This window comes from Carica papaya, chromosome 6, assembly GCF_054855325.1.
Source record: "Carica papaya isolate Zhongbai chromosome 6, ASM5485532v1, whole genome shotgun sequence".
NCBI lineage: Eukaryota > Viridiplantae > Streptophyta > Magnoliopsida > Brassicales > Caricaceae > Carica > Carica papaya.
The window spans coordinates 763,932-789,757 of record NC_142314.1 but is presented as its reverse complement, the minus strand read 5'-3'; the positions used below and the strand labels follow the sequence as shown (position 1 = coordinate 789,757).

Sequence of the window (25,826 nt, the reverse complement as noted above, 5' to 3'; positions counted from 1 at the left end):
TGTTACTTTGTACTTTAAAGTTTGAAACAGGTAATATATAATATCATATATACACACACATATACATACAAGATAAAGTTGAAGTGTGTGTGTGTGTGTGTGTATACATATATAGATATAACTTAGTTTACTTCAAGATGGTACTGTAAAGTGTTTGAATGTAGTTGTATAATATTCATATGTTTTACCAATTTAATTAACAAAATATATATATATGCCACGACATGTATAAATCTAGAGCAGGTGTAAGCCTGCGATACCCACTCAGCCACCTTTTCTTTTACTCGTCATATAATATTACATATGTATGTATACATATGTATATATATATATATATTATCAACTAGGGTTGATTTGTTCAACTTTGTACTCCTCAGCCAGCGTGCATTTAGCCATTAATTATTATTATTTATCATTATCCATATGATATACGTACGTATGTAACCAGTTATAAAATACACGCACATAGACATATATATATATATACATATATGTATAAAACTAATAATCAACGAATTTTTACTTTATATTTCTTGTTACAATCTCATCTAATTAATTAATTTAAAGTATAACAAATTCAAAACGAAAAAGAAGGGAGAAGTTCTGATGGTTCGTATGTATATACATATATATATATATATATATGTAGACAGTGTAAATATATATATATGTATATTAACCTTTACAAAAACATGCACTTGTTATTTTTGGTGTGGAGAGGAAAATGAAAAGAAAAGCCATGCATGCAAGCCTGCTCGCTTTATAGAAAAAAAGACTTGCTGTGTCGATTGTGGGTTTTGGAGGGAGACCCACATGAAATTCTACAATCATTTCCCCCCTCCTTTAGATACCAAAACACACACACACACATATATATATATATATGTGTGTGTGTGTGTGTGTGTATATATATATCAGTAACAGATACATGCATCTACATACATCTATCATAATAACAATACATAAATATATAATAATTAATGGATAAATTTATTACCTATGCAGCTAACATTGACATATATATATGTGTGTACGCATATATTATATGTATGTTATTGGTATTATATATATATATATATATATGTATGTATGTGTGTGCGTGTGTCCCATTCACGAATAGTAGTGATGATGATATAGTGGGGAAATTATATTTTTAACCCGTAATTTAGTTTTATTTCCCTATTAACTTTTTGAGTTTTAATTAAATTAAATTAAATTAATATAAAATAGTTTTAAAGAAATTAAAAAAGCCAAAAAAAAAAATTATTTTTTAAAAAATATATTTGTGCCGATTGACATTTAATAGAGGGATTTATTACGATGCGTGCCGGTGCACTGTAGCATTGACAGTTGTTTGACTCCTCTCGCGTTTTGGTGTCAGACTAAAGTCAACGGCCTGACGTGTGATCTAAATAAAAGGGCCTGTAATAATCCGCCACGTGGTCGACAGGGAAACCATAAAATAATTACGACGTCTCTGTCGTCTCTCCTCTGTCACCGCCGAAACCTTTGACTTTTACAAAAGTGACTGACCAAGTCAAAATCACGGAAACACTATATTTAAATTTTAAGTGTTAATTTATAGATTTAGATTTAATTAACTAATTTATTTATAAATTAAATCATGTGTAAAATAAATAAAATTAAAATTTATTTCTAAAGATGTAAAAAAATAAAATTAAAGACTAAAATAATGAACAAAATTAAATTTATTTGGTGATTTTTGTAAATTTAAAAATTAATTTAGAGACTAAAATATAAAAAAAATTCAAAATCTAGTCCAGTTTATAATTTTTTAAAAATGGGCCAGCTGGACTGGTGACTTGGCAGCCGCCCAATTAAAGAGAGCCACATGGCGTTGACCCACGCATGTGGTCATCCACGCGGACACCCTGGTAAGCAGATCGGACGGTTCTGAGCGTTTTGGGCAAATCCAATGGTGAAATCGCAGTATTTAGATCCAACGGTGTACAGACATGCAAAAGAAATGATGACGATCCAACGGTTTGCGTGTGCAATACCGATCGGACCGTCTGTATGTTTTTAAATTTTTATTTGCTTAAATGAATTAATTGAATGCATGTATGATATTTATATAGTGTGTATATGTATAAATTGTATGAAAGAAAAAGTTTGAAGAAAAAAATATGAAAAATGGGTTATTTAAATTAAGGAATTAAATAGATGAAAAAAAAAGATGATAAAATAAATTAGAGACAAAGAAAAAAAGAAATTAGCTTCAAGTTGTTAGATGGGAAAATAGATTATTAAGTTATAAATAAAAGAAATTAGAGTTAGGATAATATTTAAAAATAATAATAATAATAAATAAATAAATAAATAAAAATAAAAATACTAATTATACATAATAAAAATTGAAAAAATATATATCTCTACAATAAAAATAAAAATAATTAATTAATAATTAATAATAAATTAAATAATAATAATAATAATATAAGTAATATTAATAAAATGAAATAACAATAATAATAATAGTAAATATTAGTAAATATACATAATATATTAATAAATCATAAAAAATTACATAAAATAAATAAATATTAACAAATATATATATATAGATAAAAACACAAATAATTAAATAAAAATTTTTTATAAAAAAAATTAGAGAGAATTGGTTAAAAAAGGGAAATGAAAAGTAATAAGTGAAACTTCAATTAAAAAAATAAATAAATAAAATATCAATTTTAACTAGATTAAAAAGAAAAGAAAATAATATGAATATTTAGAAAAAACCAAAATTTAGAGATAATACTTTTAAGATTAGTATGACTGAAATTCAACGGTATAGTGAACTCTATTCTTGAGTGAATGGAAACCCTTTCAGACATAATTGGGGGTGTGTATTATGTTCTGGGTCACCTAACGACGGATTGTTGTGATCAATGTGTGTTTTGGCTGTGTGAGTGCATCTTCTTGTGATAGAGAGAATTCTAATTTCATAATGGTACAAATTAAATAACGGATACATCCATCCAATATTAAATCAAAACTTTAAAACTTTAATAACTTCAATTTTGTGATTATGTTGGGGTAAATCAGGAATCGAGGATATCCGTTGAGGGAGTACGGATGTCTCGATTTGACCGGAAACTTGTAAAAAATTCTGGTAGTGATTATGAGAGATAAATAGTAGCTTAAAAAAAACAGTGGAATAAAATGGATTTAAAAGAATTTAGAGTAAAAATGAGTTTAAGAGAATTTAGAGGGATAATACTTAAACTTAGGAAAAAAAATTTGAGAGATAGAATGAAATTAGTGGAACAGTGAGAGATAAGATATGAAATGAAATATCTCTGCATTTCATGGTTTTCAAACATAAACAGAAAGAAAAATTTTGCATATTTGATTGTATATTGCATACGTAAGGTATAACCTATTTTTTATATTTATTGAGCGGACCCCATTTAATTATCATCATTCTATATCAAAAAGATCCGATTATAGATTAAGAGGATCTCACTCCTTAACCAGATAAAAAAAAAAATTGTATGAACACCCGTGACGAAAATTAAATTTTATAATCGAACAAATATTTATTTTATTTTGACTCTATCATACGAATTTCATATATTATAAATAATGTTTCAATGTGATAAAAGAATATATGATGAATATTTTAAAATTATAAATATTATGTTAATTATATTTCTACTGTATGATTAGTGTTTAACGACTGAAATTTCTTCATGGAAAGAGCAAGGTTCGCTCAGTGCCCGTATATGATTTATATACTAAATTTACAATTTCTCTTTGTAAATATGTGTAATATTAATATAGATAATTATTGAGAATATATTTCAAAAATCTCAAACCTCAAAAGAACTGAACTGTTTAAATTGTGAAAAGTCTCAAATTAGACATGAGATTTTTCCCAGCAGATGAAAAAAACCAAGCCGACCCGTTTGCCATTATCAACCTAACATTCTTGTTCTGCAAGATCAATGCTTAGAAAAGAGGGGGGTGGCCAGAATTACTTACAACACCAACAGGGGAGGCTATGGAGTATGGTCTTTACACAGTAGACTACGTGTTGAAAATCTGATTAAAACACAGAACATGCTGGAGCATAGCCCTTGCGTTCAGAGAGGGAGTTATCTTTTAATTCTTCAATCAAATAGGCCGATTGTACAGGCCAAGTAAAGGTTTCTCTCTCTCTTCCACTCTCTTTCTTGCAGCCTCCCTTGCTTTAAGGGCAGCTGCTTCCTCTCCGGATACTTTCTTTGGCTTTTCGTCATGTCTTTTTCTCTTCCCAACTTGAAGTGAAGAAGGAGCACCTTTCACAGACCTATTGGGGTTCAAAGAAGCTGAAACTACCCGTCCTGGTGCTGCCCCGTTTTGATTTTCAGCAACATCTCTTTTCTCCTTGCCTGGAGCTGATAACTGCTTTTTCATTATCGGTTCTTTAACTTTCCTGTCTGATGGAACATTACTTGCAGCATATGCCTCTTCTTGGGTCACCCACTTGCCTGTTGCATTCTGTCTAAGTAAATATCGTAAACAGATAATCTAAGAAGACTTCTGTATGTAAAAACAGCAAAAAGAAACATCAATTCTAACACTTCCATTATACAGATCCATACCTATTGCGTCAGAATAGTAAAATCCAGAGTTTGAATCATAGTACAGACCATTGGTTTGGTTGTAATAATAGCCTGAAGTGCTATCGTATTCCCATTCTGTAATAAGTTAGCTGTATCAGTTGGAACAGTTTCAGAATCAAGACAACAAAACAAATTTAACAACGCTATTTAAAATCTATTTATTAAAATAATCAACAATCGTAAAGAAGGTTGACCTCAGAAAGGTATATCCACTAGACTTGCTCCTGAGCACCAACTATTAAGCAAGGACAAACACAAAAATTAAGGACTTTGTAGGCTTTCAATGTTGATAGTAGATAAAATCTCAAGCCTTCAGGAGGTCTTACCATTACCACGAAACTGCAGTGTAAGTTAAGGCAAGTTGTATGTTATTAGGCTGTTCAGCTCAGCAGGGTTAAGACTTAAATTGGTCCCTACTCTATATTCTTGTCCGGAATCAACTTTAGTTTGGGAAACAATTTATCTTTTCTCTTTTTAAGATCCTATAATCCAAAGGTCAAGAGCTTGTAAATGCAAATTAGGAATAATGATAGCTGAGAATGCTATTAAAAGGTTTCTACTCTGATTATCTATTCAATAACTTCACTTATATTAGATGCCTGCATGAGACCAGCTCGTATACCCCCTAACATAAACAAATTGATCCCTAGTTATTTAAGATTTGTATTGTTGGAAAAAGCATTGTACCAGGACCTTTTAATTGATGGGAAGCGCTGAAGTAAGATGTGAGCAGCTCCTATCTTGTATTGCAAAAGCTAGTATAACAAATTATAGATATAATTTTAAGTAACTCCAGCATTTTTGAAATACTTACCCCCTTGACCATCCTCTGTGGCTTTTAAGGCTTCAATCTTAGATTTTCCAGCTTCTTGAAATGTAGCTATATCTTTCTGATAACTACGCTTTGCTTTCTGGCAAACATTTTTGACAAATAATACAATCAGGATCCTAAAACTGGCATTTGTAATAACAATTTCAAAGTTTCATGACCTGCTCAGGGTAACATTAATGGTAAATTGTGATTTAATGAACCTAGGTTCATGTCACTTTTCATTGGCCATATTGTACAACACTTTCTTTTCCGCACAGAATAATGTACATACAAAGAATAGTCTGACTTGCTGACATGAAAAAGAAAAAAAAAAAAGAAGCAAGTTAAGGTTACATGCAGAACATACTTGACTAAATTACTGTTTCTACAGACCACGTATGTAATCATGACATGGGATTACACTAAATTCTAGTATGCTCAGTTAACCTGAATCCAAAGTTGGTCTAATTCATTTCACAAAAAGATTCAGCACTTTAAAGCCATTACCATATATTCCTAGTCTCTCCCATGCACATGAATTATAGAAAACACATTCCAAAATCAGATGCAACAAAAGCCCTCTTTGCATAAGGTAACTTCCTACAGTTTCAAACTTAAAACAAAATTCAACCGAGTTTCCAGCATAATCACAATGATGTTTTCCCAGAAGACTTACATCTTCAATCTGTTGAAGGGCCCGAGCTGCCTCCTTCTGTTCCTTCTCCTTGGCAACATTCTGAGCTCTCATATCAGCAAGCTTTTTGTTGACACTTTCCCTGTGGCGCTGGCCAAGCTCATGGTTTCTGATGCTAGAAGGATTGTTCTGTATGAAGATTTTGCAGAAGTCGCACCATTTGTTTCCCTGACTTACCCAATACTGGAAAAAGAACACCAACAAAAAAACCATGAAGTTGATCAGTTGACGTTTAATTAACCATTTAAGGTAGAACAAACAAAGCAAGACCGAGTACAATTTCAACCAAAATCAGTTCTTTAAAGTACCGAATTGGAATCCTAAATTGTGTAGCATGACGATGCAAATAGAACAAACCAAAATTACTAATACTGTGCTTCTTCTTCCACAGGGAAAAATGATTAGCTAGCAAGAAAATCCCCATAAAAAAATTCTAAATGATCAATAAAAAGCCAACTGGAAAAGACAGTACCTCCGTCATGGCTGCAAAATCGGCTTGGTGAAGACCGTACAATAATCCGAAGTTTAGGGCACCAAGAATCGCTGATTATTGATAAAAATTAACTCTGAAACTGATTCAATTACCAGCTGCTAATGAATTCCTCAAAGTTTGAATTCTCAATTGATGCAACGAGACGTCAAGAGAAATAGCAGTGACACGATAAACCCTAATCTCTGTTAGGGGGAAAATGAAAACAGGATCGTAGATGTCCAATAAGGGCCGGGTTGGAGTTTTCGGTTCAAACCGAATGCTATTTTATAATTCTTTAAATAAAAAAAATGGATTAAATTTATAATTAATAATAAAGTAATGAAATAATTATTTATTCGATAAAATATCAAATTAACCTCTAAAATTTAATAACTATTTATAATTTAATATAATAATTTTTACGTTACGACTTAATTTAAATTTTTAATGAAAAAATTAAAATGATTAAATTATAAATAAATATTTTAAAAATAAATCATTATTTAATTTTAATTAATTATTGGTAAACTAAAATAATATTAAATATATTTTTATTATCATTAATTTAATTAATAAATTAATTAAATTACTTATTTATTAAACTATTTATTTGATTTAATTCAAATTTACCTAAGTATTTATCAGCACATTAATTTATAAAAATAAATGATAACTAAATTAAAATTCCTATAAATTAATTAATAAATTAAGAAATTAATTAAATATTTGATAGAATTAATATTACGTCATATAGTTAGATAAAAAGAAAAAAAGAAAACAACTAATAATCATTAAATGGACCGGACCTCCGGTTTGGCGGTTTTCCGGGCACCCACCCAGCTCCGACAGGGGAAATGCTTTTCTGACTGTAACAGCCCAAAATCTTCGTCTTCATCTTCCTCACGAGGAACCTTGAAAAGACCAGAAAGAAAACAAACTGTTGTGTGGATTTATGAAGCACTTTTCAGTAAGCTATTTATGCAGTATGGTTGCTTAATTTAGGTATAGAGGAAGGTGATAGAGGAAGAGATGGATCGGACTTTCTTGTTGATGCTATCAAATCTCCTCCACCTCCATAACTCACTCGACCCTACAAGCTCTTTTCTCTCCCCTTCTTCCACTTCTCCTTCTTCATCTTCTTCTTCCTCCTCCTTTCCTTCTTCTTCACCTTCTTCGATCCTCTCCTCCTCCGCCGCAGCTCCTATTTTGTTCTTCACCCTCGCTTCTGTCCTCTCCTTTTTGGCTTCCTCCAAAGCATCGACTTCTTCTTCTCCTTCGTTACGCTCCAATTCCTCCAATTCCCCTTCTCCTTCCCCTCCTTCATCGGACTACTCTGTCTCCGCCTTCCGAGCGCTTTCCACCGACCATATCTGGTCAATCGATGCTCCTCTCCGGGACGCTCAGTGGCGGTCCTTGTACGGCCTCTCCCACCCGGTTTTCACCACCGTCGTCGATAAGCTCAAGCCCTTCATTGCTGCTTCCAATTTGTCTCTCCCCTCAGACTATGCTGTCGCCATGGTCCTCTCCCGCCTTTCTCATGGCTTCTCTGCCAAAACCCTGGCTTCCCGCTACTCACTCGACCCTTACCTCATTTCCAAGATCACCAACATGGTCACCCGCCTCCTCGCCACGAAGCTCTACCGTGAATTCATAAAGATTCCTGTCGGCAGGCGCAGATTGATTGAAACCACGCAGGGTTTCGAGGAGCTGACGTCGCTTCCCAACGTGTGTGGCGCCATTGATGGAAGCCCGATTAAGATCCGCGGCTTGAATCTGGAGAGAACAGGGAACAAACTCTACAAATGCCGATATGGTTATGACTCGGTTTTACTCCAGGTCGTCGCCGACCACAAGAAGATCTTCTGGGATGTGTGCGTAAAGGCTCCCGGCGGGGCCGACGACGCCGCCCATTTCAGGGATAGTTTGCTGTATAACAGGCTTACATCCGGCGACATTGTATGGGATAAGATGATCAATGTGAGAGGTCACCATGTGAGGCCGTACGTAGTTGGGGACTGGTGTTATCCTCTGCTATCCTTCCTGATGACACCATTTTCGCCCAATGGGACCGGGTCCCCTGCACAGAACCTGTTCGACGGAATGCTGATGAAAGGCAGGTCTGTAGTTGTAGATGCGATTGGCTTGCTCAAAGCAAGGTGGAAGATTCTTCAGAGCTTGAACGTGGGTCTTAACCATGCGCCGCAGACAATCGTCGCTTGCTGCGTCTTGCATAATTTGTGCCAAATTGCTCGTGAGCCAGAACCGGAGCTGTGGAAGGATCCAGACGAGGGTGGGCCGCTGCCCAGAGTACTCGAGAGCGAGAAGCAGTTTTACTATTATGGTGAAAGCTTGAGACAGGCATTGGCTGATGATCTGCACCAAAGGCTTTCAGCCAGATAAAACTGGTACCTTAGAAAAAGATGGTCAATTACTGGATTTCCTTGTGAGGCTATAAGCTTTTCTGGTAACTCTTGATCTTGATCTGAGCAATAAGAATATGATTTGAGAGGCTTCTTACTCATATTCTAATTTCACCTTTTATAGTAAGAATTAAAAGTAGATTCAGCGGAAGTAAATTTCACGTGTAGTGTATTTCTTGTACTTGACTGGGAAAGAATCAAACTTGCTGACCTTATTTTGTTTTGAATTATGTTAGTGATGCAGTTTTCTGTGGATCATTTTCTCAGCATATCAGCTCACAGAGCAGTTCCTTAGAGTACTTCGCTCAGCTTATTTTTTTGGTCAGCATAAGAGCTTAGAAGCTGAGCTATAAAATATAAGCTACACAGCTTGAATGCCCTTATAAGTTTTACGTGTTTGGTAAATGTTAAAGAGCTTACAAGCTAGGTACTATAAGCTCTTACAAGTCCGATTATTGCTTTTTTCTGTAAGCTTTTCCTCAATTTAATAACTTGCTATTCTCGGTCAATGGTAGGATATTTTCTCTATAGCACAATAATGTTAGTGAAGGGAATAAAATCAGAACGAAGATTAAAATTTATCTTGAGATTGTCTTTTAGAGATCTAGTATATGTCAATTTTGATCAGCTGGTGTCAGTGTCCCTTATTCTAGAAGTGTTTTGCTTTTCCCTCTCGGTAGATAGAGGGCTGTTGGAAGAGAACTTGTGGGACTATTTCTAAGATGCTCTCATTCCTAAACAAGAAATTTATCTAGTACCCTTTATCTTGATTCTTCCCAGCAAATAGGTTTGGATGAGCTCACAATACTAACAAAGCAAAACCTCTTCGTTTGTGAGATTTATTGCAACACATTTTTGAAGACCGACTCCGAAAAATGTTATGTGGAATGCAATAGCAAAACAATGTAAATACTGAAGAACCTCAGTAATTTGCTTACAAGCTTTGCTAGAAAAGCTGAGCTTTGTGAGACTATTTTGTTGGTGAGCCAGGCAGCTTTAGAATCCTTGTATCTTGTTAATATTAAGTATAGCTGAAGTGCTCGGTAGTGAGCATGGCGAAGTGAATGGTTTATCTGGGTCTTCTTGTTTCTGTCCAGATAATCGAAATGGTCTTGAAAATTTTTGAGATGTTCATGATTTGGTTAGATGAGAGTAAGGGGTTCCAGAGTGGTATTGAAAGGAACAGAGCTTACAGGCCTTGTTAAAGTTCAATGGCCAAGAGAAATAGAACCATGGAAACTTCATGTTCCTTGTCACAAACTTTCTACTCTTTTGGAACATGGAAAGGAGGTCCTCTAAAGTTGTGTACTGGCACAGCAATGGCTGTCGAGAAAGGAAATAAGATTGTAAACTGCCTGTTCTTGCAGCAAGTGGTTTTCTGTTTTCTATGTCGAAGAAGGAAGCATGTGTGTGATTTTTGCATGATGAATGATGAATAACCATTTGTTAGAAAAATTACCTTCTATGCATTAATAACTTGGTAAAAACTTCAATCCACAGAATTTGTCAACCCATTCACACTCTTTATAAGCCTTCAATGTAAATGTGATACATAAAGTAATTTTATTTAAGTATTATGTAGAATATGAATATCCTGTGAAGGAAAAAGGAATTTCATCCATGCTCCATGAGCCATCAATATACCCAAAAAAGTTTATTGTGCTCCAGGAAAGATATTTCACCCTCTTCATCAAATCTTTATTCAAAATCAACAAAAGAAAATCCCCAGCTACATAAAATCTGAAATTAAGATCTGGTACAACTAATATTATAGAAAGGTGCAATCAGTCATAAAGATTCAATTTAATATTACTTACATGATCACATTTATGAAAATATCACCTTTTGCTTCACAATTTCTTTTTCTGCAGGTTATCTTCCCAGATAAGAGCAGAGAGGAGGAGAAGCCTATCTTATTAATCTTTAAAATCTCTTTCTAGTTGCCTCCTTGCATATTGTAAGAGGACCTCAGAACTTGATCATAACCTTGGATTCTTGCCTTACCTTCTCGAAAACATATGATGCCTCTTCATATATTCAGCCTTTTTTGGAACAATGAACCCAGTGGCTAAGACAGTTGACCCAAAAAAGGGATTAAAACCTTAAGAGAATCTCTATTATAGGGACAACAAGTATACATGCTTATATATGTGTATAATATAATGTCAAGGTGTTGAAAGTTTACCAAAATAATGGAAATATCCAGGCATGAATAGGAAGATATCTTCAGTAGACAATAAGGCTTCTTCCTAATGTGCCATCTTTCTGGCGATGATGCGCACGAGGCCTCCAGCTATCCTTCAACATCGTTAACTGCAATTTAGTTGACTGGAGTAAAAGAAAAAGGGAAACAAAAATTGTGGGTATGAATCAAAATACTCCTCAAAGAATCAGACTCAAAACTATTACATCAAATTCAGTGAAATACAAATCATGGTAAGAAGAAAAGATGCTAATATATGAATGAACAAGCATCCATGCTAGGAAACTAAAGATAGTAACTTCAAGCCACATCATTGTATTTCAAAAGAAATGCACGGAAGGCTACTGTAAGAAGATAAATACTAGATAGCCAGCAACACAATTAACCTTAACATGGAGATAGATGCAAAGACAAATCAACGACAGTTATCAGCAAAGAATGTAAAAGCACCATAGATTGGAGTTGGATCCGAAAAAGAAAGGGACGATAAACAAAGTATCAATTGGGAATTCCCACAATCAACTAAAAAGGAAATGAGTTTGGAAGATGATGAAAGTGACTTTGGCATACAAAAAATTAACTGAAAGAAATAGAATGAAGCTTCTACATGAGTTTCAGCATGCTTCTGAGCGTGTTTAATCTAACAATCTTGTGGCACTGCCACAATTACATCAAGTGAAAAAACCAAACCGAAATTAGAAAAAACAGATCATATTTCAATTCATTAAAGCTTTGAATATGGTAGAAATTAAGAATTTAACTTACAGTCCTGTGAAGCTACTGCAAGGATAATAAAGTCACCATTTTTCATAAGCAACAGGCGCCAAAAGCACTTGAAAGAATCATGGTGGTGTCATGAGAAAGTGCGGCAGAATGATAGAAAAGAAGGCTCCTTTGGCAGAGTCTCTACAGGCCCTTGAAGAATTAAAACTGAAAATTATAAACAAGATTCTTGAAACTTGACCTTCTCCCATCACCCACTTGATGGAACATAGAAGAACAAGCTCATAAAATTAGAGGAATATGGCATTATTCCACAGCATATGCAGATTTTAAGCTGTTGGGAAGGAGTCCATCTTTAGCCATTTCAGTAAGCACATTAAAAACTACATCCATGTTTCCTTCTTTATGGTTGATTTCGACAAGAATTTTTGCAAGCTCAGCATCGGTTACCCTACAGCTTCTGAGTATGTTCTCTATAAATTGACTCAACTCCTCATTCATTCCCGCCTTAAATAATGCCTTAATCAGAGCAATTACAGTCACAGTGTGAGCAGCAAATCCTGAATTCACCATTTCCTTGTACAGAGCGTATGCCTTCTGAATATCTCCACCTACGCAATGACCATGTATAATAATATTATAAACTGCTTCATTAGGTCTGTGACTTCTCTGAAGCATTGACTCAAAAACTTGATCAGCTTCATTCATCAGACCCTTCATACAGAATCCCTTTATAAGAGCTGCTGCACTTTTGAAGTCAGTGCTACTACAACTTTCTATTAGTGTATTATACGTGACATCACTTGGTACAGACTCCTCGTAAAATAACTTAAGCAGAAGTCTCTTTGCTTCCCTTGTTCGAGCTTGTTTATTAAGTCCATTAATAAGCACGCTGTAGGTAACAACATCAGGAAGGAAGTCCTTTTGCATCATTTCATTATGCAACTGAAGAGCCTTACTTAAATCCCCTTCCACACAATATGCATTGATTAAGGCAGTATAAGTAAACTCGTCAGCAGGCAAACCAATATGTAACATTTCTTGGAAAAGATCACAAGCTTCATCCAGTCTCCTCTGCTCACAAAGGCCTTGTATCATTGACGAATACGTGATGGCATCCGGTAAAACACCTTTTTTAACCATCATATGCTTCACCTCAAATGCCTTATCCATATCCTGACTTCTACAAAATCCAGATATTATTGTACTATAAGTCACTACATCCGGGGCAAGGCCTTTCTCAATCATATCCTGAACAACTCTTGAAGCCTCTTCAACATTACCTGCAATGCGATATCCATTAACAAGAGCATTATAAGTCACAATGGAAGGTGAGAATCCATTCTTAATCATCTCATTCAAAACTCGATAAGCTTCACTCATGAGTCCCTGTTGACAGAAACCATCAATCAATGTGGTATATGTCCTCTCATTAGGACAAAGTCCTCTAACACGCATCTGATCTAAAAATTCTGTGGCTCGATTCATATTTCCAGCCTTACACATGCCGTTGATCAATGAAGTATAAGTAACCACATTAGGTGACAATCCATTTCTCACCATCTCTGCATGCAAGACAAGCGCTTGGTGAAAATTACCCTCCTTACAATAACCATTGACTAGCGTGTTGAAAGTCACTTCATCAAGAACAAAACCCTTCTTGTTCATCTCTCTAAGAACCTCGCCAGTCTCCTTCATCCTCCCTTCTCTACATAAACCATTAATGATCACGTTATATGAAATCAAATTTGGTTCCAGACCATTCAGTGGCATTGATCTCAATAACTCGAATGCATCATCAACCCTCCTCAATTTACAGTATGCATCAATCAATGTATTACACGTAACCACATTAGGCAAACACCCAGTTTTCTCCATGGAACTGAAAAATTGGAGACCCATATCCAAATTCCCTGCCCCGCAAAATCCCCTGATCAAGATATTGTAAGTAAACACGTTGGGTGAAACCCGAGTCCCAATCATTTCCTTGTACACTTCCTCAGCAAACCTGTAAGGCTTCTTACACCTAATTACGGCATCTAGAATTGCATTATACGATAAAACACCAGGCATAAAACCACTAGATTTGGCTAAGTTCACTATTTTCAAAGCCTTATCAATCAAATTCAGACGGGAATAAGATTTAACTACTAAATCGAAAACCGAGGAGCTCGAATTGCACAAATGATAGGTCTCTTTGAGGCACTGAAAGACGAAACTTCCATCGTCATCGGCTGTATTGAATGCGAGGTCCTCTGCTAGAGTCTGCGCGGTTTTGTAGAGCTTGAATCTGGTGAGGATGTGAAGAGTCACGCACTTGCAGTGGGGAGTGAAGAAGGATTGGGGCTTGGCCCAATCCAAGAACTTAAGGGTTAGAGTCTGATCGAATTGGGATTTGAGGAGTAAATGAGAGGCTGCTTGTGGGGTAAAATGGGGAGAAAGAGAATTGAGGTTATAAGGATGGCGTTTGAGAAAGATTATGGCCCTGTCGACAAGGAGGGCGTCAGATGAAGACGAAGAAGAAATGGAACAAAACGAACGGGGGATTTGTGGTTTCAGGAGGGACATTTTAGGTAACTAACAAAGAATTAGGGTTTAACAGAGGTTCAGGGAGAGAACCAAGAGAGAAGAAGAAGAGGTTTAAAATATTCTGCCATGGATTTCTGAGTCACGTTTGGCCGCCATGAAATTTTCTGCAAGGATTCTGCTGTCTTCGTTTATTATTATTATTATTATTTCTTACATATTTTTAATTTAACTATTACAAAATGCTGGTAAAATCCAATAATTTTTAAATATTCAACCTCTTTTTTCTCAAAAACTCCAATAATTCTTAAATATTTTATAAAATTATATTTTATGAATTTATAGATTCTTAGAAAATGGTCTCTTCTTTCTGGGTAACCAAACACTCCTTAATTAGCATACATATCTAAGAAGCAATAAAAGTGTATATAACAGGAAAGAATTCGTGTATGACAAAAAACATTACTCAAGAAACCATTAAACAAGAACTAATTACATCTTTACATTGCTAAAAGCCTAAGAAGCCAAACGCGGCTTTAGTGGTTTTCAAATGAAACAAATCACTGAGCCTGCACATTCTACAGTTTGAATTTCTTTAAAGAATTCCCAAGAATTCGGGAGAGAATTTGCCGAAAAACCATCAAATGATTTTCATGCTGTGTTTGGTAACTGGCATGCATTTGGTTTTGCCAAAGAAGCATGGAAAAATAAGTGCTTTCTGCAGCTCACGGACATGATAATCTTCACTGTGCTTTTGCCAGGGTTCGGCTGGAAGTGCCATGTAACAGTTTGACAAATCCGAGGAAGCTTAGCTTCCCATCTGTGTGCCTAATCCAGTCATGAAGAACAACGTGAACCGGAATGGAGGGTCCGAGTCCAAGTTCCTGAAACAGCATTTGGAGGAGAAATTAATGGGTGAAACAAAAGATTATAACCAAGTCAATAAAAACTGGTTCAATCAATTATATGCTCTAAAACTCTCCGTAACTCAAAGCCGATCTTGCTGAAAACATGGATCAAGTACAAACTCGCTACGCCTAGCATCAAATTTAATTTTAACAAAATTTGCGAATCAGGGTTTGATGATTAGATCTCTTAACATCTGAACAATTGTTGTAATCAATTACCCTAAAAAGCTTAAGGTCATTGAGAAAAGCTCAATCAATTATTTACACTACAAAACTTCCGATTCCAAAACCTACTTTAAACTATAAAAATGCTGGTCCAGAAGATTTTTAAAAATAAAAAATAAAAAAAGTAAAGTGTGTATTATCATGGTACCAAAAAACCGGGGGTACCACCCAGGCACAAAAGTATTTACAACGATGTTAGTATGTCAATAACATTTTCAAAATCTACATCACTAATGTCATGACGTAATAATACTATCCCAAAAGTATAAATCTACCTATCTTTTAATTTATTTAAGCTACTCTGAACGCTATCAAAAACTCTCCAATGTCTCTCTTTCCAAATGACCTAGAAAACAGTTAATGGGATAATGTTAACGATACTTCTTTTTACAAGTAAGCCCTCCCAAGCCCAAATTTTCTCCCTAACCAAACCCGCAATCACCCAATCAATCCCAAGAAGACCGTAAATCATACACCATAAACTATAGGTTGTTGGACACCATAAACCCGCAATCACCAGAAGTTCACTGATTGAACAGAATGAATCTCAAAATTCAACATCATCCTAATATAATATCAAACTATAGTTGAAGGTTTATATGGTAAAGTATCATTTACACTATAGTAGGTAATCCTTCTACAACCAGATGCATTTTGAAAGACAACAAAACAAATGCAATTCTTCGGGGTCAAAATCATAGAGCAAACAAGGATTTCAAGGGAAGAGTGAAAAAATAGTTTTTTTTTCTGGAGCTGAAAAAATAGTTGGGAAGGGGAAACTAGAGTAGCCGTCTCTCCTTAGCTGTGATGTTGGGGGTTCCCACTCAGAATATCTGATTTGAACCATAGCTACTATTCTTAGGAAGAAAACATCACGGCAGCCCCAGCAAGATACAAGCAGAGAAGAAGGGCCTAAATTTCTCATCACTCAATTTTCTCTATTATATTACTGTGGCTAAAAGAATGGAACGGCCTACAATTATGTTAAATCACTCAATTCTATTTGGATATTCATTTAAATAGGCAAAAAAGCCAAAGAAATTATGTAGTAGGTGCCAGGAGTGAATCTTTTCCATCTGATTCCAACTTACTGAAGCAAGTTCTTCAATGACAATAGCCCTGTTTCCATCCTTGTCAAAAAGCTCGTATGCACATCGGGCATGTTGTTCCCAACGATCAAGTGCCTCAAGCTGATGGACACTTAATGCAGCTGCACAAAATTCTTCAAAATCCATTCTTCTGTATTGAAGTGCATTTAGCTGTTGTGCAATGAACAATAAGCTGTAGGTACTCATAGAAACTAGAAAACTGAAACCTCACAAAATCATAGAATAATGATGCAGTATGGAAAAGAATCAGCAGGAGAGCTTACTGAGGGAAGAAAATCAGGGATGCGGGACTCCTTCATTGCATCTGTTGCATTTCTCATAAGTGCCTGTCCAAATCAAAATTAGTGGCCAATGTTTTAGACAGCTAGCTGTGGAGAAATCAATAGATGATGATAGAGGGAGAATATTAACCATCTTAATGTTCTCCAAAGTTATGCTGGCATTTTTATTTGGCTCTAGCAAAGCAAATTGTTCTTTTAGATAGAAGAGTTCATCCACAGTCAACGTCTTGGACAAGGCCTGCATAAAATTCACAGGAATCAGACACCTAAAACCAGATTAGAAGCCAAAAAGCATCCAAAAATTTCAAGCAAAATATCTACTTTTTATGGCATGGAAAGTCCCGTAGCAGATAAGGGCACATGTCTCTTAAAAAGGAGGTCAAATTAAATATATCCCTGCTATTGGTTTAAATCAATCATCACTTCAAAAAAACAGCAGAAAATAATAAAGGAAATTTTAGTACTGTTTATGAAGTCCACATTCATGGAGATTTTGACACCAACTCTTGTCTTGTCATGCAAGGTCATCAATTCAAGAAGGATATATCTGCAACTGTATGCTTCTCTAACAAATTTACTCTTGAAGTTTCACTTAACACGGTGTCCTTTTAGCACAGACTAAATAACAATACCAGACTACAATGATTCTGAATTTTCTTAAAATGCAATAAGTCATGGCTGGCTCTATGGCAGATTAGTATTGGCGTGGCAAGGCACGGCAGGTGATAAGAAAAGAAAGAAGCTTGTCTCTCTTATTTCTCTGGCTACTTTGTGGGAAATTAATAAGGAAAGAAATAGAAGAGCCTTTGAGTATGTTTCTATTTCCTTTGACAGAGTTTGGGATATTTGGTTCTAGACCCTTCGAATATTATGCCCCTTGTTTAGTTCTTTAACTGGAAAACACTCCGTTAGTGCTATTTTTTTGTCTTCTTTTTCTTCTCAAGAAAAAGAAATAACTTTACATTATGAATATCAAGGAAAGGCCAACGGCCACTCAATATCAAATTTAATGAATTTGCTGGCTCAAAGTTTTCGGGAAAGTCACTCCCTAGAATTATAAGTAATGAGATGATGAGGCCTATTGGAAACTAAAACTATCTTTGTTGTCAAAACTTAAGAAGTTCAGGAATACAGTATTAAAATATGAAAGGAAAAAAAAAACAAAAACAACTAATTCAAGCCTAAAGATTACACGATGAAATACTTTAAAGCACATGCAAAATTTAGGCAAATAAAAAATGATTCCAAAAAACATTGACATATACAGACCCTTAATGCAGCCTTGCGTAACGAGGATGATCGCATATATGCCTTCATAAGTCTGAATATTAAAACATCAAGAGGGATTTTTACATCATTACAATTCCGAATCCAAGGATGACCTGCAGAGGAAAGATTATAATCAATGACTCAATGTGATGCTAGCAGAGACAAAAGTCATAAAAGAAATTGAAGCACTCACACAAAGCTTGAGCAGCAGTCATTCGTTTTCGGGGATCTTTATTTAATAGACGCTTTACAAAGTCCCTTGCTTCCAAAGATAAGGAAGGCCAAGGTGCCTCATTGAAACTTGGTTCAGCCTTCAAGACTGCCCGGAAAATTCCAGACTCAGTCCGGGCCCAAAATGGACGACTCCCACATAAAAGAATATATGCTATCACACCTATACTCCACACGTCAGCTTCTGTACTATAAGACCTATGTAGAACTTCAGGAGCTACATAATATGCACTCCCCACAATGTCATTTAGCCGTTCATCTGTATAACATAATCATAATAACAAATTATCAAGGATAAGTAACAGGTGAGGAGGCAGGAAAGAAAAGACAATGACAAGCAAGCAGTTAGTCAGTGTAAATCATGGACAAACCTGGTCTGACAAAATCTGACAAGCCAAAGTCTATGGCTTTCAACTGGGAGTTCTCATCGTTGGAAGAATAAAGGAAATTCTGATCCACGAAATGCCAAATTTTAGTTCATAACAAGGAAAAATAGCTAATAAAATAAATTTTCTGCTAGATCCAGTCATCCATTGGGAACCAATAAAAACTATACAGTTCCAGCAGTCAAAGACCAAGCATGACAAGAAGTTGATATACCCACTCTCTGAAGATATAATATTTTCCATTTATTTTATGGGTGGAAGAGACAAACTTAACGGTAAACATCTGACACACATTTAAATATCTGTTTACACCATAATGAGTCAATTCAATTGCATATACCAGATAACCAGACAGAATTTTGTTCTCCCCACGAATATATTAGTTACCAAGGAAGCCGTGCAGGCTGTCCTTATTTTGTATTTCTTTCTCACTTGGTGATTTTAACTTAATCTAAGATCACTTGGAGTACAAGGAATGCAACTAGAACCAATGGATCAAATGTTCTTTTTTGAAATAAACAAATCGATCAAATGTAAGACTTATTGAGGCACTGTTTGCAACAAAAACCACTTAGCCGGTGATGAAGATCAGTTTTGAGTTCTAGAAAAGGCAGTAACCCCTAAAGCAGTTAAACTTGGGCATGACCACAAAATAAACCAACCATAGATCAGGGTCAGCAGGGAAAGTATACCCAACACAGCTTTTCAACAATCCCCAGAAAGTACCCTTAACTTTACCAGACTAACTCCCAGCCAAAGTATTATAAAATGGTAATTCTGCATCAATCAATTGCTGTTATAAATGTTATCCCAGCTTGCATCTAATGCTCTGAAAAACAAAGAAGACAAGATATCTGTGTGTGTGTGTGTGCACATATATATATATATATATGGTAATATATTGACCTCTGGTTTAAGGTCTCGGTGCACCACGCCCTGGAGATGACAAAAAGCAACAACATTTAGTATTTGCACAATAACTGCCTTTGCGTCATCCTCGGAATATTTCCCACCCCTACAAGTATTAAATTGTACAGTTAGAGGCTACAACTCTTCACATGGCGAAAATCCACAGAATATTCCAAAACTTTCAAAAAATTTCACTATAAAGAAACCCACCTTGAGAGTATTCTGTCAAGTAGTTCACCTCCTTCACATAACCTGTAGTTCAATCACATTTATCAACTTCAGTTGCACCAAAGATCAGTTATAATTTTTAACTAAGCAGTAACCAACTGTCCAATAGCCTTTTTACGAAGAACTTCTCCAATCGCTTTAAATGTTAAATGAATGAATTTGGACAAAACCAATTAGGTATTATGCAATACAAAAGAAAGATGTTAATAGTTCTCACTGCAATTTCCATAAAACATAAATTCACCTGAATAATTAACAATAGAGCACATATGAATCAAGATATGGTCTTAGATAGGTAGTGTAGGATCTTACTCCATCACTATGTAGACATTGTCGTGGTCTTCAAATGCATCATAGAAATTCACTAGATTGTTATGGCCCGATAATGCTCGCAGTATTTTCACCTCTCTTCTCACATCTTCAATGGCAATAGCTGTTGTCATCTGGCAATGCAGAATTAATCGTCATGAAATACTATTTCTCTTCTTTTAGCATCAAAGAGATATGGGGAGGGTTAGGTTCATGAAAAATATATACTACACAGAGAAAAACCAGAAGAAAGAATTGCAGACAAGGTACAGACTTTGTTTTTTTTTTTAATGATAATTTCTAGTAAATTTCAAGTCCAAGAAAATGATAAGCTAAAGCTCTTTTCTGAATTTCAAAACAATAGTTGTCTCTTAATGGTAATGGTTTCATCACCATAAACCCCTCATCCTTGGTTATGTGAATGTAATTGCCTACAACACCTACAACTTTTCTCCAACTTTAGAGACAAAATAATGAGCTTAAAAGTTCTATAATTACTTGTTCTCTTAGTAAATATTGTGAGAAAACCATGCATGAACCTATAACAAAATCCCCATCATCAGTCACCTCTGGTTGGAAATATTTGAAATAGGAAGTTGAAAACAAGAAAGACATATACCACAACCAATCTGTAGACTTCTTTTTGTTAGAAAGATAAAAATGTCCTTTCTGTTTTCATAAATTTCTTCCATTGAATACTTAGGCTATTGCAGGACAAAATCAAGACAGATGAGAAATCTGAGGATATCATACTGCTAAGTTTTATTAACCTTCCTTTTTCTAAGAAGTCTCAATGACCCACATTAATAGGGAAACCAGTCATCTGCTCATCTAACTTAAACTACACTAGACAGAGATTGTTCATCAGCCTTCTAAAAGTGCCCATAGTTGGTTGAGAATAACAAATGCTGATTTGCTTTACAAAAGGTATAGGTTCTTATGTTGCACAGAACTGTTGACATATGTCATTTACCCGACCCCAATTCATCATATTGTCTCACTTCACCATCAGATTGGTTATAACTTGTGGTAGAGAAAACATTAGTAAATTTTTGGATCCTCGTTCCATGTAAATTAAGTGGAAATTTCATGCTGCCTTCTAACATGTCAAGATGCATCTTATCTGTTTGGTGTAAATATGAGAGACCTGCAATGTTAAGGAGCAGAAGGAACAGTAGGCTCTATGGAAAGAGAACATAAGACTCTAATCTGGAAATAATCATTGCAGCCTTTCCCATTATTACGAGCTATGGTTGCATTCATCAAAGGTAAGAGTATGGCTCACCAGAAAACATCCCTCAAAAACTGCTTTCTTTCATAAGTTCGCTCAAGTCAAGTGTTAAGAAAAGACACTTCACAGAAAGATGCTGAAGGTTAAAACCATATCCAAGTCATTAGTGACCCTTAAGTGTGTTCACATATTACATTGGACAATGCGAGAGGAAATCTTTTTACATGAAATTGGACTCTCAGATGGGGAAATTAATTTCACAATCAATAATCTTTGCCTCCAGTCCTCGTTCTGCAAAAGGATTAGAAAACACCTATTTCCAATACTTAATAGTTTGAATCCTCTTGCTCACCTTCAATTTGTCATCAAATCAAAGTAAAGCAACCACCTGAACCCCATTATATTGAAATTCATTCAGACTTCAGAGGATGAAATTAACCCTATATCAACAACATTCCCCCTCCTTTTGGGAAAAGCTTCAATCCCAGCATAGCTGAAATTAAAAATCATAAGCCTCATCAAGCATACTGCCGCAGATAGTTACATTTCAGCCAACCACTACTTTGGCCCATCCCCTTTGGCTGTAAGCATAATTGTACCCCTTATTTGACTTGTTCAGCAAATTATCTACTCCAAGTGGAGGCCCATGTTAAGACCCTACTTGAGAATATGACTTGTCAACAAAGTCCATTCTCAACCCTTGGACATCTGCTTCTTGATCCTCAGCATTTGCCAAAAATCTTGGCGATGGACAAACTGATTATATGGCTTAAGTCCTTGAAAATTTCAAGATCAGCTCTGTTCTTGTTCCTTATATTTATTTCCATCAGCTGCCAAGCACATAAATTGAAGATGCAAGATTGCACTTTTCAATCCAGTAAGTGATTTAGACCTATGTTATCCCGATAAGGTGTTTAAGGTATAAAAGCAGCCATACAATAGAGAGGTGGTGGACCTACACATCAATTCCCACCATTTGACCAAGAATTAAAAAAAAGGTATTAAAGAAAAAGGAGTTTTGCACTTTAGGTATCTTGTACTTATTAAACTCACAATAAAGAATCCGATTAAATTGTTAACTCTTAAACTTTTTCAAATAAATAGATTTTAAAATGTTGAATTACCAAACACTATCATCATTTCCATAAAGAATAGGAGCCCTCGTAATCCTTTCAAACTAATCTCCCCAGCGCACCTTGATTGAAACAGACAAATACAAATATGGAATTCATCATTTATTTTCTTTTGGTTCATAAAAAATGATATTTCTAAGAAGAAACCACAACTACACAAAGAACCAAAAAGCATCCCATCAAAGAGAAAACAAAAGCAGCCCAAGAAATCCCCCAACTTTTTGCACATTTTAAGGCATGTATCATGGAATGGGAAACAGAAAACAGAATGAAAGATTTAAAAGTAACAAGAAACTTCGAATAAAAATGAGCGACCTGCAAATCTACTCTACCCAATAACACCATTAAATCAAATACATACAATATATAGATACTGCTACATTTTACTGTTAAGATCATCTACTATTCAACATATGCATGTCAACTAATAGCAAATAAACTCGCATATATACTATGCATATACGTAAGTGTGTGTGTGTGTGTTTAATTCAAGGAAGATGAGCAAGCCAACCTTGGATTTGGGGATGATCTTGACCGCGACCTGCTGGCCTTTGAGCTCACCTTTCTTGAACTTAGCTGAACAAGTATACCCAAAATGTCCTCTACCCACCTCATCTCCCACCTCCAACCTGCTGGTAAACTCCTTCGAGAACCCAAACCTCTTGTCCAACTCCACCCCCTCACCCTCATCCTCCTCCGGGATCGACGACTCGTTCTCCGCCTCCTTCTTCTTCTCCTTCCTCCGCCGAAGCACAGCTCGAATGTGCTTCGCCGGAGAGGGAGGCGGGAAGGGCCTCTTGAAGAACCGCATGGGCGTAGAGTTCACGCTTCTGCTCTCATTTCCGTCCTTATTCCGGCCGTGGGCGGGGCTCGGAGTGTAGAAAGGGAAGAAGGGTGAGGGTTTGGAGATGGGAGTGGCGGCAGGGAGTGGAGATTTGGAAGGATGAGTGGCGCCGTGATCTTCATCTCTCGGGGAGTAAGAGTTAGGTTTGTTGGGGTTTTTAGAGGTGCAGATTCCCATTTTTGGAGAAAGAATAATAGAAGAAGGACTGGATTGGTTGAGGCTATGCCATTGGGGGTTCTTGTGTTGGTGTTAAATGGTAGCTCTCTGGTTATTTTGACCAGACAGGGAGACTGGAAGTTGGAGATGAAGGAGGAGGTGTGGTTGGATTTGTTGGGGAGGAGGCAGGTAAGGGGGTAGTAGGAAAGCGGAAGAGGAGTCTGAGCGAGCCGTACAATCTCAGTGTCCACGTGTCACCGCATGAGAGTTGACCGTCCATTGAATAATTTCCATGGTTATGTACCATATTTTTTCTTTTATTTTTCATATTTAATTTTCATTATACATATTAATATATAAAAATAATTAAATATCTCATAAATCAAATAAATTCATACACCAATATTATTTTTCTAAAATTATAATAAATTATTATAAAATAAAATATACTTTAAAATGGGAGTTCTAACTACATATTTGAATTATCAATTATCTTTAAAATTTTAAATTAATATAAATATCTAATATTAATAACATAGTGTATAACAATATGTATCCGAACAAAGATCAGTCGTCGTTTATCTAATTACTATCATTCATAATGTTATCTACAAAATATATTAATAATACAATTTTGATTCGTGAATAATATTTTAATTATATTTATTTTACGTATCATTAATTAAATAAATATATATTTATATTTCACGTATCTATTAACCTGTATTCGCAAGAAACAATACAAAAAAATATTTTAACTAAAAAAATAAAATTTAAAAATATAAATATTTCCTCCTGCAATTAATAATATTGATTATATTCTCTCAATTATTCGACATATATAATGTCAAAAAAAATTTCGTGCAAGTGCTTAAATCTAATGACACGACTCTTATTTTTTGTTTTATTTATCTAAAATTACATAATATTATATTTTGCAAGTTAGAAATTTTATCAATAATATAAATTTTATTATTTATTATAATATATTATAAATTAAAAATAAATTAATTTATAATTTTCAATTTAGTGATAGAACAAACAAAAATAAAATCATTTTATTTATTGGTTCTAACATAGTACAAGAATTGACCCAATTATTATAATCTTTCATTTTAATTGCCATAAAAGATTATGAATTAATTGAAAATTATATATGTGTGTAAATATATATATATATATGTTTGTACACTACAAGCAATAATTACACGAAGTCATCAAAATTTGTATTAATTGATAAAACCAATAAGAAATTACTTTGAGAAATGTGTTTCGTGTGCCTTCCAATTCAAGCAATTGGACCAACTAAATTATGTGCTTCTAATTTTTAAAAAATGAAATTTAAATTATTTGATTTGACATATTATTAATAAACATTAAAATGGTATATACCCATTTTTTTAATATACATTTTTGTTTGATATTATAGAAAATTGAAGGTGCCAAAAGTGGGAAGACCAAGACTTTAAGTAATGCCAAATAAATGCTCAAAGAAAAAAAAAAGGCTTTTAATTATAGTAAAAAATTATTTATAGATGATAATTCACCTATATATAAATTATGTTTATAAAAATATATTAAATTATTAATTTAATTAATAATATTCCACCCTTATTGTAATTTCTTAATTTTATTACAATTTTATATTTGTTTTAAATGTTAAGTTTTATTTTATTTTTTAATTAAAAAAACTAAAAATAATAAATAATTAAAATAATTTTAATTAATTAATTAAATTAATTAATAATTACTAAATCAACAATAATGTTACTCGTATATTTTATTGTTGTTATTTTATTAATTTAAGTAATAAGTTAAAATTATTTTATTGAGTTTTTTATATTAAAAATACAATGAAATTTAGCTTTTAAAAATATTAAAACTAAATGTAAAAAAAAATTATATTGTAATTAATGTAAAATATAAACAATTAATTTAATAAATTATATAGAAAATGAATATCTAATATCATTTATAAATTATGCGATTTACTCGAAAATTCTTTACATGTTAAATTTGTTATAATTACTTAAATTAGATTAATAATCGGATTAGTAAATATAATATTTTATTAATCAAATTATTAGTTTAAAAATATACAATAATAAAATATAAATTAAAAAAATATAT

General features: G+C 34.3%; 4 protein-coding genes across 7 annotated transcripts; 1 reads left to right on the top strand and 3 right to left on the bottom strand.

The window, feature by feature from the left end:
• Positions 1-3,906: 3,906 nt before the first annotated feature.
• Positions 3,907-6,873, bottom strand: LOC110813677 (C2H2 and C2HC zinc fingers superfamily protein). The gene is made up of 5 exons (XM_022040913.2): positions 6,606-6,873; positions 6,116-6,316; positions 5,443-5,539; positions 4,608-4,703; positions 3,907-4,493 (listed from the first exon to the last, which is right to left on the bottom strand). Exons 1-5 carry the CDS (start codon positions 6,612-6,614, stop codon positions 4,138-4,140), a joined length of 759 nt encoding a protein of 252 aa, XP_021896605.1. The 5' UTR covers positions 6,615-6,873; the 3' UTR covers positions 3,907-4,137.
• A 553-nt stretch (positions 6,874-7,426) lies between these two features.
• Positions 7,427-9,283, top strand: LOC110813678 (PIF / Ping-Pong family of plant transposase). Its single transcript, XM_022040914.2, has one exon. It carries the CDS (start codon positions 7,635-7,637, stop codon positions 9,003-9,005), a length of 1,371 nt encoding a protein of 456 aa, XP_021896606.1. The 5' UTR covers positions 7,427-7,634; the 3' UTR covers positions 9,006-9,283.
• Positions 9,284-10,699: 1,416 nt separating this feature from the next.
• EMB2745 (Tetratricopeptide repeat (TPR)-like superfamily protein) lies at positions 10,700-14,662 on the bottom strand. 4 transcript variants are annotated; one of them, XM_088222369.1, is made up of 3 exons: positions 11,994-14,662; positions 11,211-11,353; positions 10,700-11,093 (listed from the first exon to the last, which is right to left on the bottom strand). In XM_088222369.1, exon 1 carries the CDS (start codon positions 14,517-14,519, stop codon positions 12,258-12,260), a length of 2,262 nt encoding a protein of 753 aa, XP_088078495.1. In that variant the 5' UTR covers positions 14,520-14,662; the 3' UTR covers positions 10,700-11,093; positions 11,211-11,353; positions 11,994-12,257. The 4 variants fall into 4 exon arrangements, with proteins under 4 accessions (XP_088078495.1, XP_088078496.1, XP_088078498.1 ...); XM_088222370.1 differs by having other exon boundaries at positions 11,211-11,338; XM_088222372.1 differs by having other exon boundaries at positions 11,211-11,323.
• Positions 14,663-14,884: 222 nt separating this feature from the next.
• On the bottom strand, positions 14,885-23,966 carry LOC110813680 (CDPK-related kinase 5). Its single transcript, XM_022040915.2, has 11 exons — positions 23,208-23,966; positions 20,336-20,466; positions 20,006-20,047; positions 19,793-19,901; positions 18,872-18,950; positions 18,463-18,759; positions 18,270-18,382; positions 17,131-17,238; positions 16,983-17,045; positions 16,702-16,869; positions 14,885-15,361 (listed from the first exon to the last, which is right to left on the bottom strand). Exons 1-11 carry the CDS (start codon positions 23,715-23,717, stop codon positions 15,221-15,223), a joined length of 1,761 nt encoding a protein of 586 aa, XP_021896607.1. The 5' UTR covers positions 23,718-23,966; the 3' UTR covers positions 14,885-15,220.
• Positions 23,967-25,826: the final 1,860 nt, after the last annotated feature.

Bases quoted from the DNA above. Each gene is read 5' to 3' on its own strand.
- LOC110813677 (XM_022040913.2), bottom strand. The intron at 5,540-6,115 runs GTAAGTCTTCTG...AATGTTTGCCAG, and splicing joins CCCTTCAACAGATTGAAGAT to AAAGCAAAGCGTAGTTATCA. The intron at 4,704-5,442 runs GTAAGTATTTCA...AACTTATTACAG, and splicing joins CACAGAGGATGGTCAAGGGG to AATGGGAATACGATAGCACT.
- LOC110813678 (XM_022040914.2), top strand. From the start codon at position 7,635: ATGGATCGGACTTTCTTGTTGATGCTATCAAATCTCCTCCACCTCCAT.
- EMB2745 (XM_088222369.1), bottom strand. From the start codon at position 14,519: ATGTCCCTCCTGAAACCACAAATCCCCCGTTCGTTTTGTTCCATTTCT.
- LOC110813680 (XM_022040915.2), bottom strand. From the start codon at position 23,717: ATGGGAATCTGCACCTCTAAAAACCCCAACAAACCTAACTCTTACTCC. The intron at 17,239-18,269 runs GTCTGTATATGT...AATTTTATGCAG, and splicing joins TACGCAAGGCTGCATTAAGG to GCCTTGTCCAAGACGTTGAC. The intron at 17,046-17,130 runs GTTAATATTCTC...TGATTTGGACAG, and splicing joins CTTTGGAGAACATTAAGATG to GCACTTATGAGAAATGCAAC.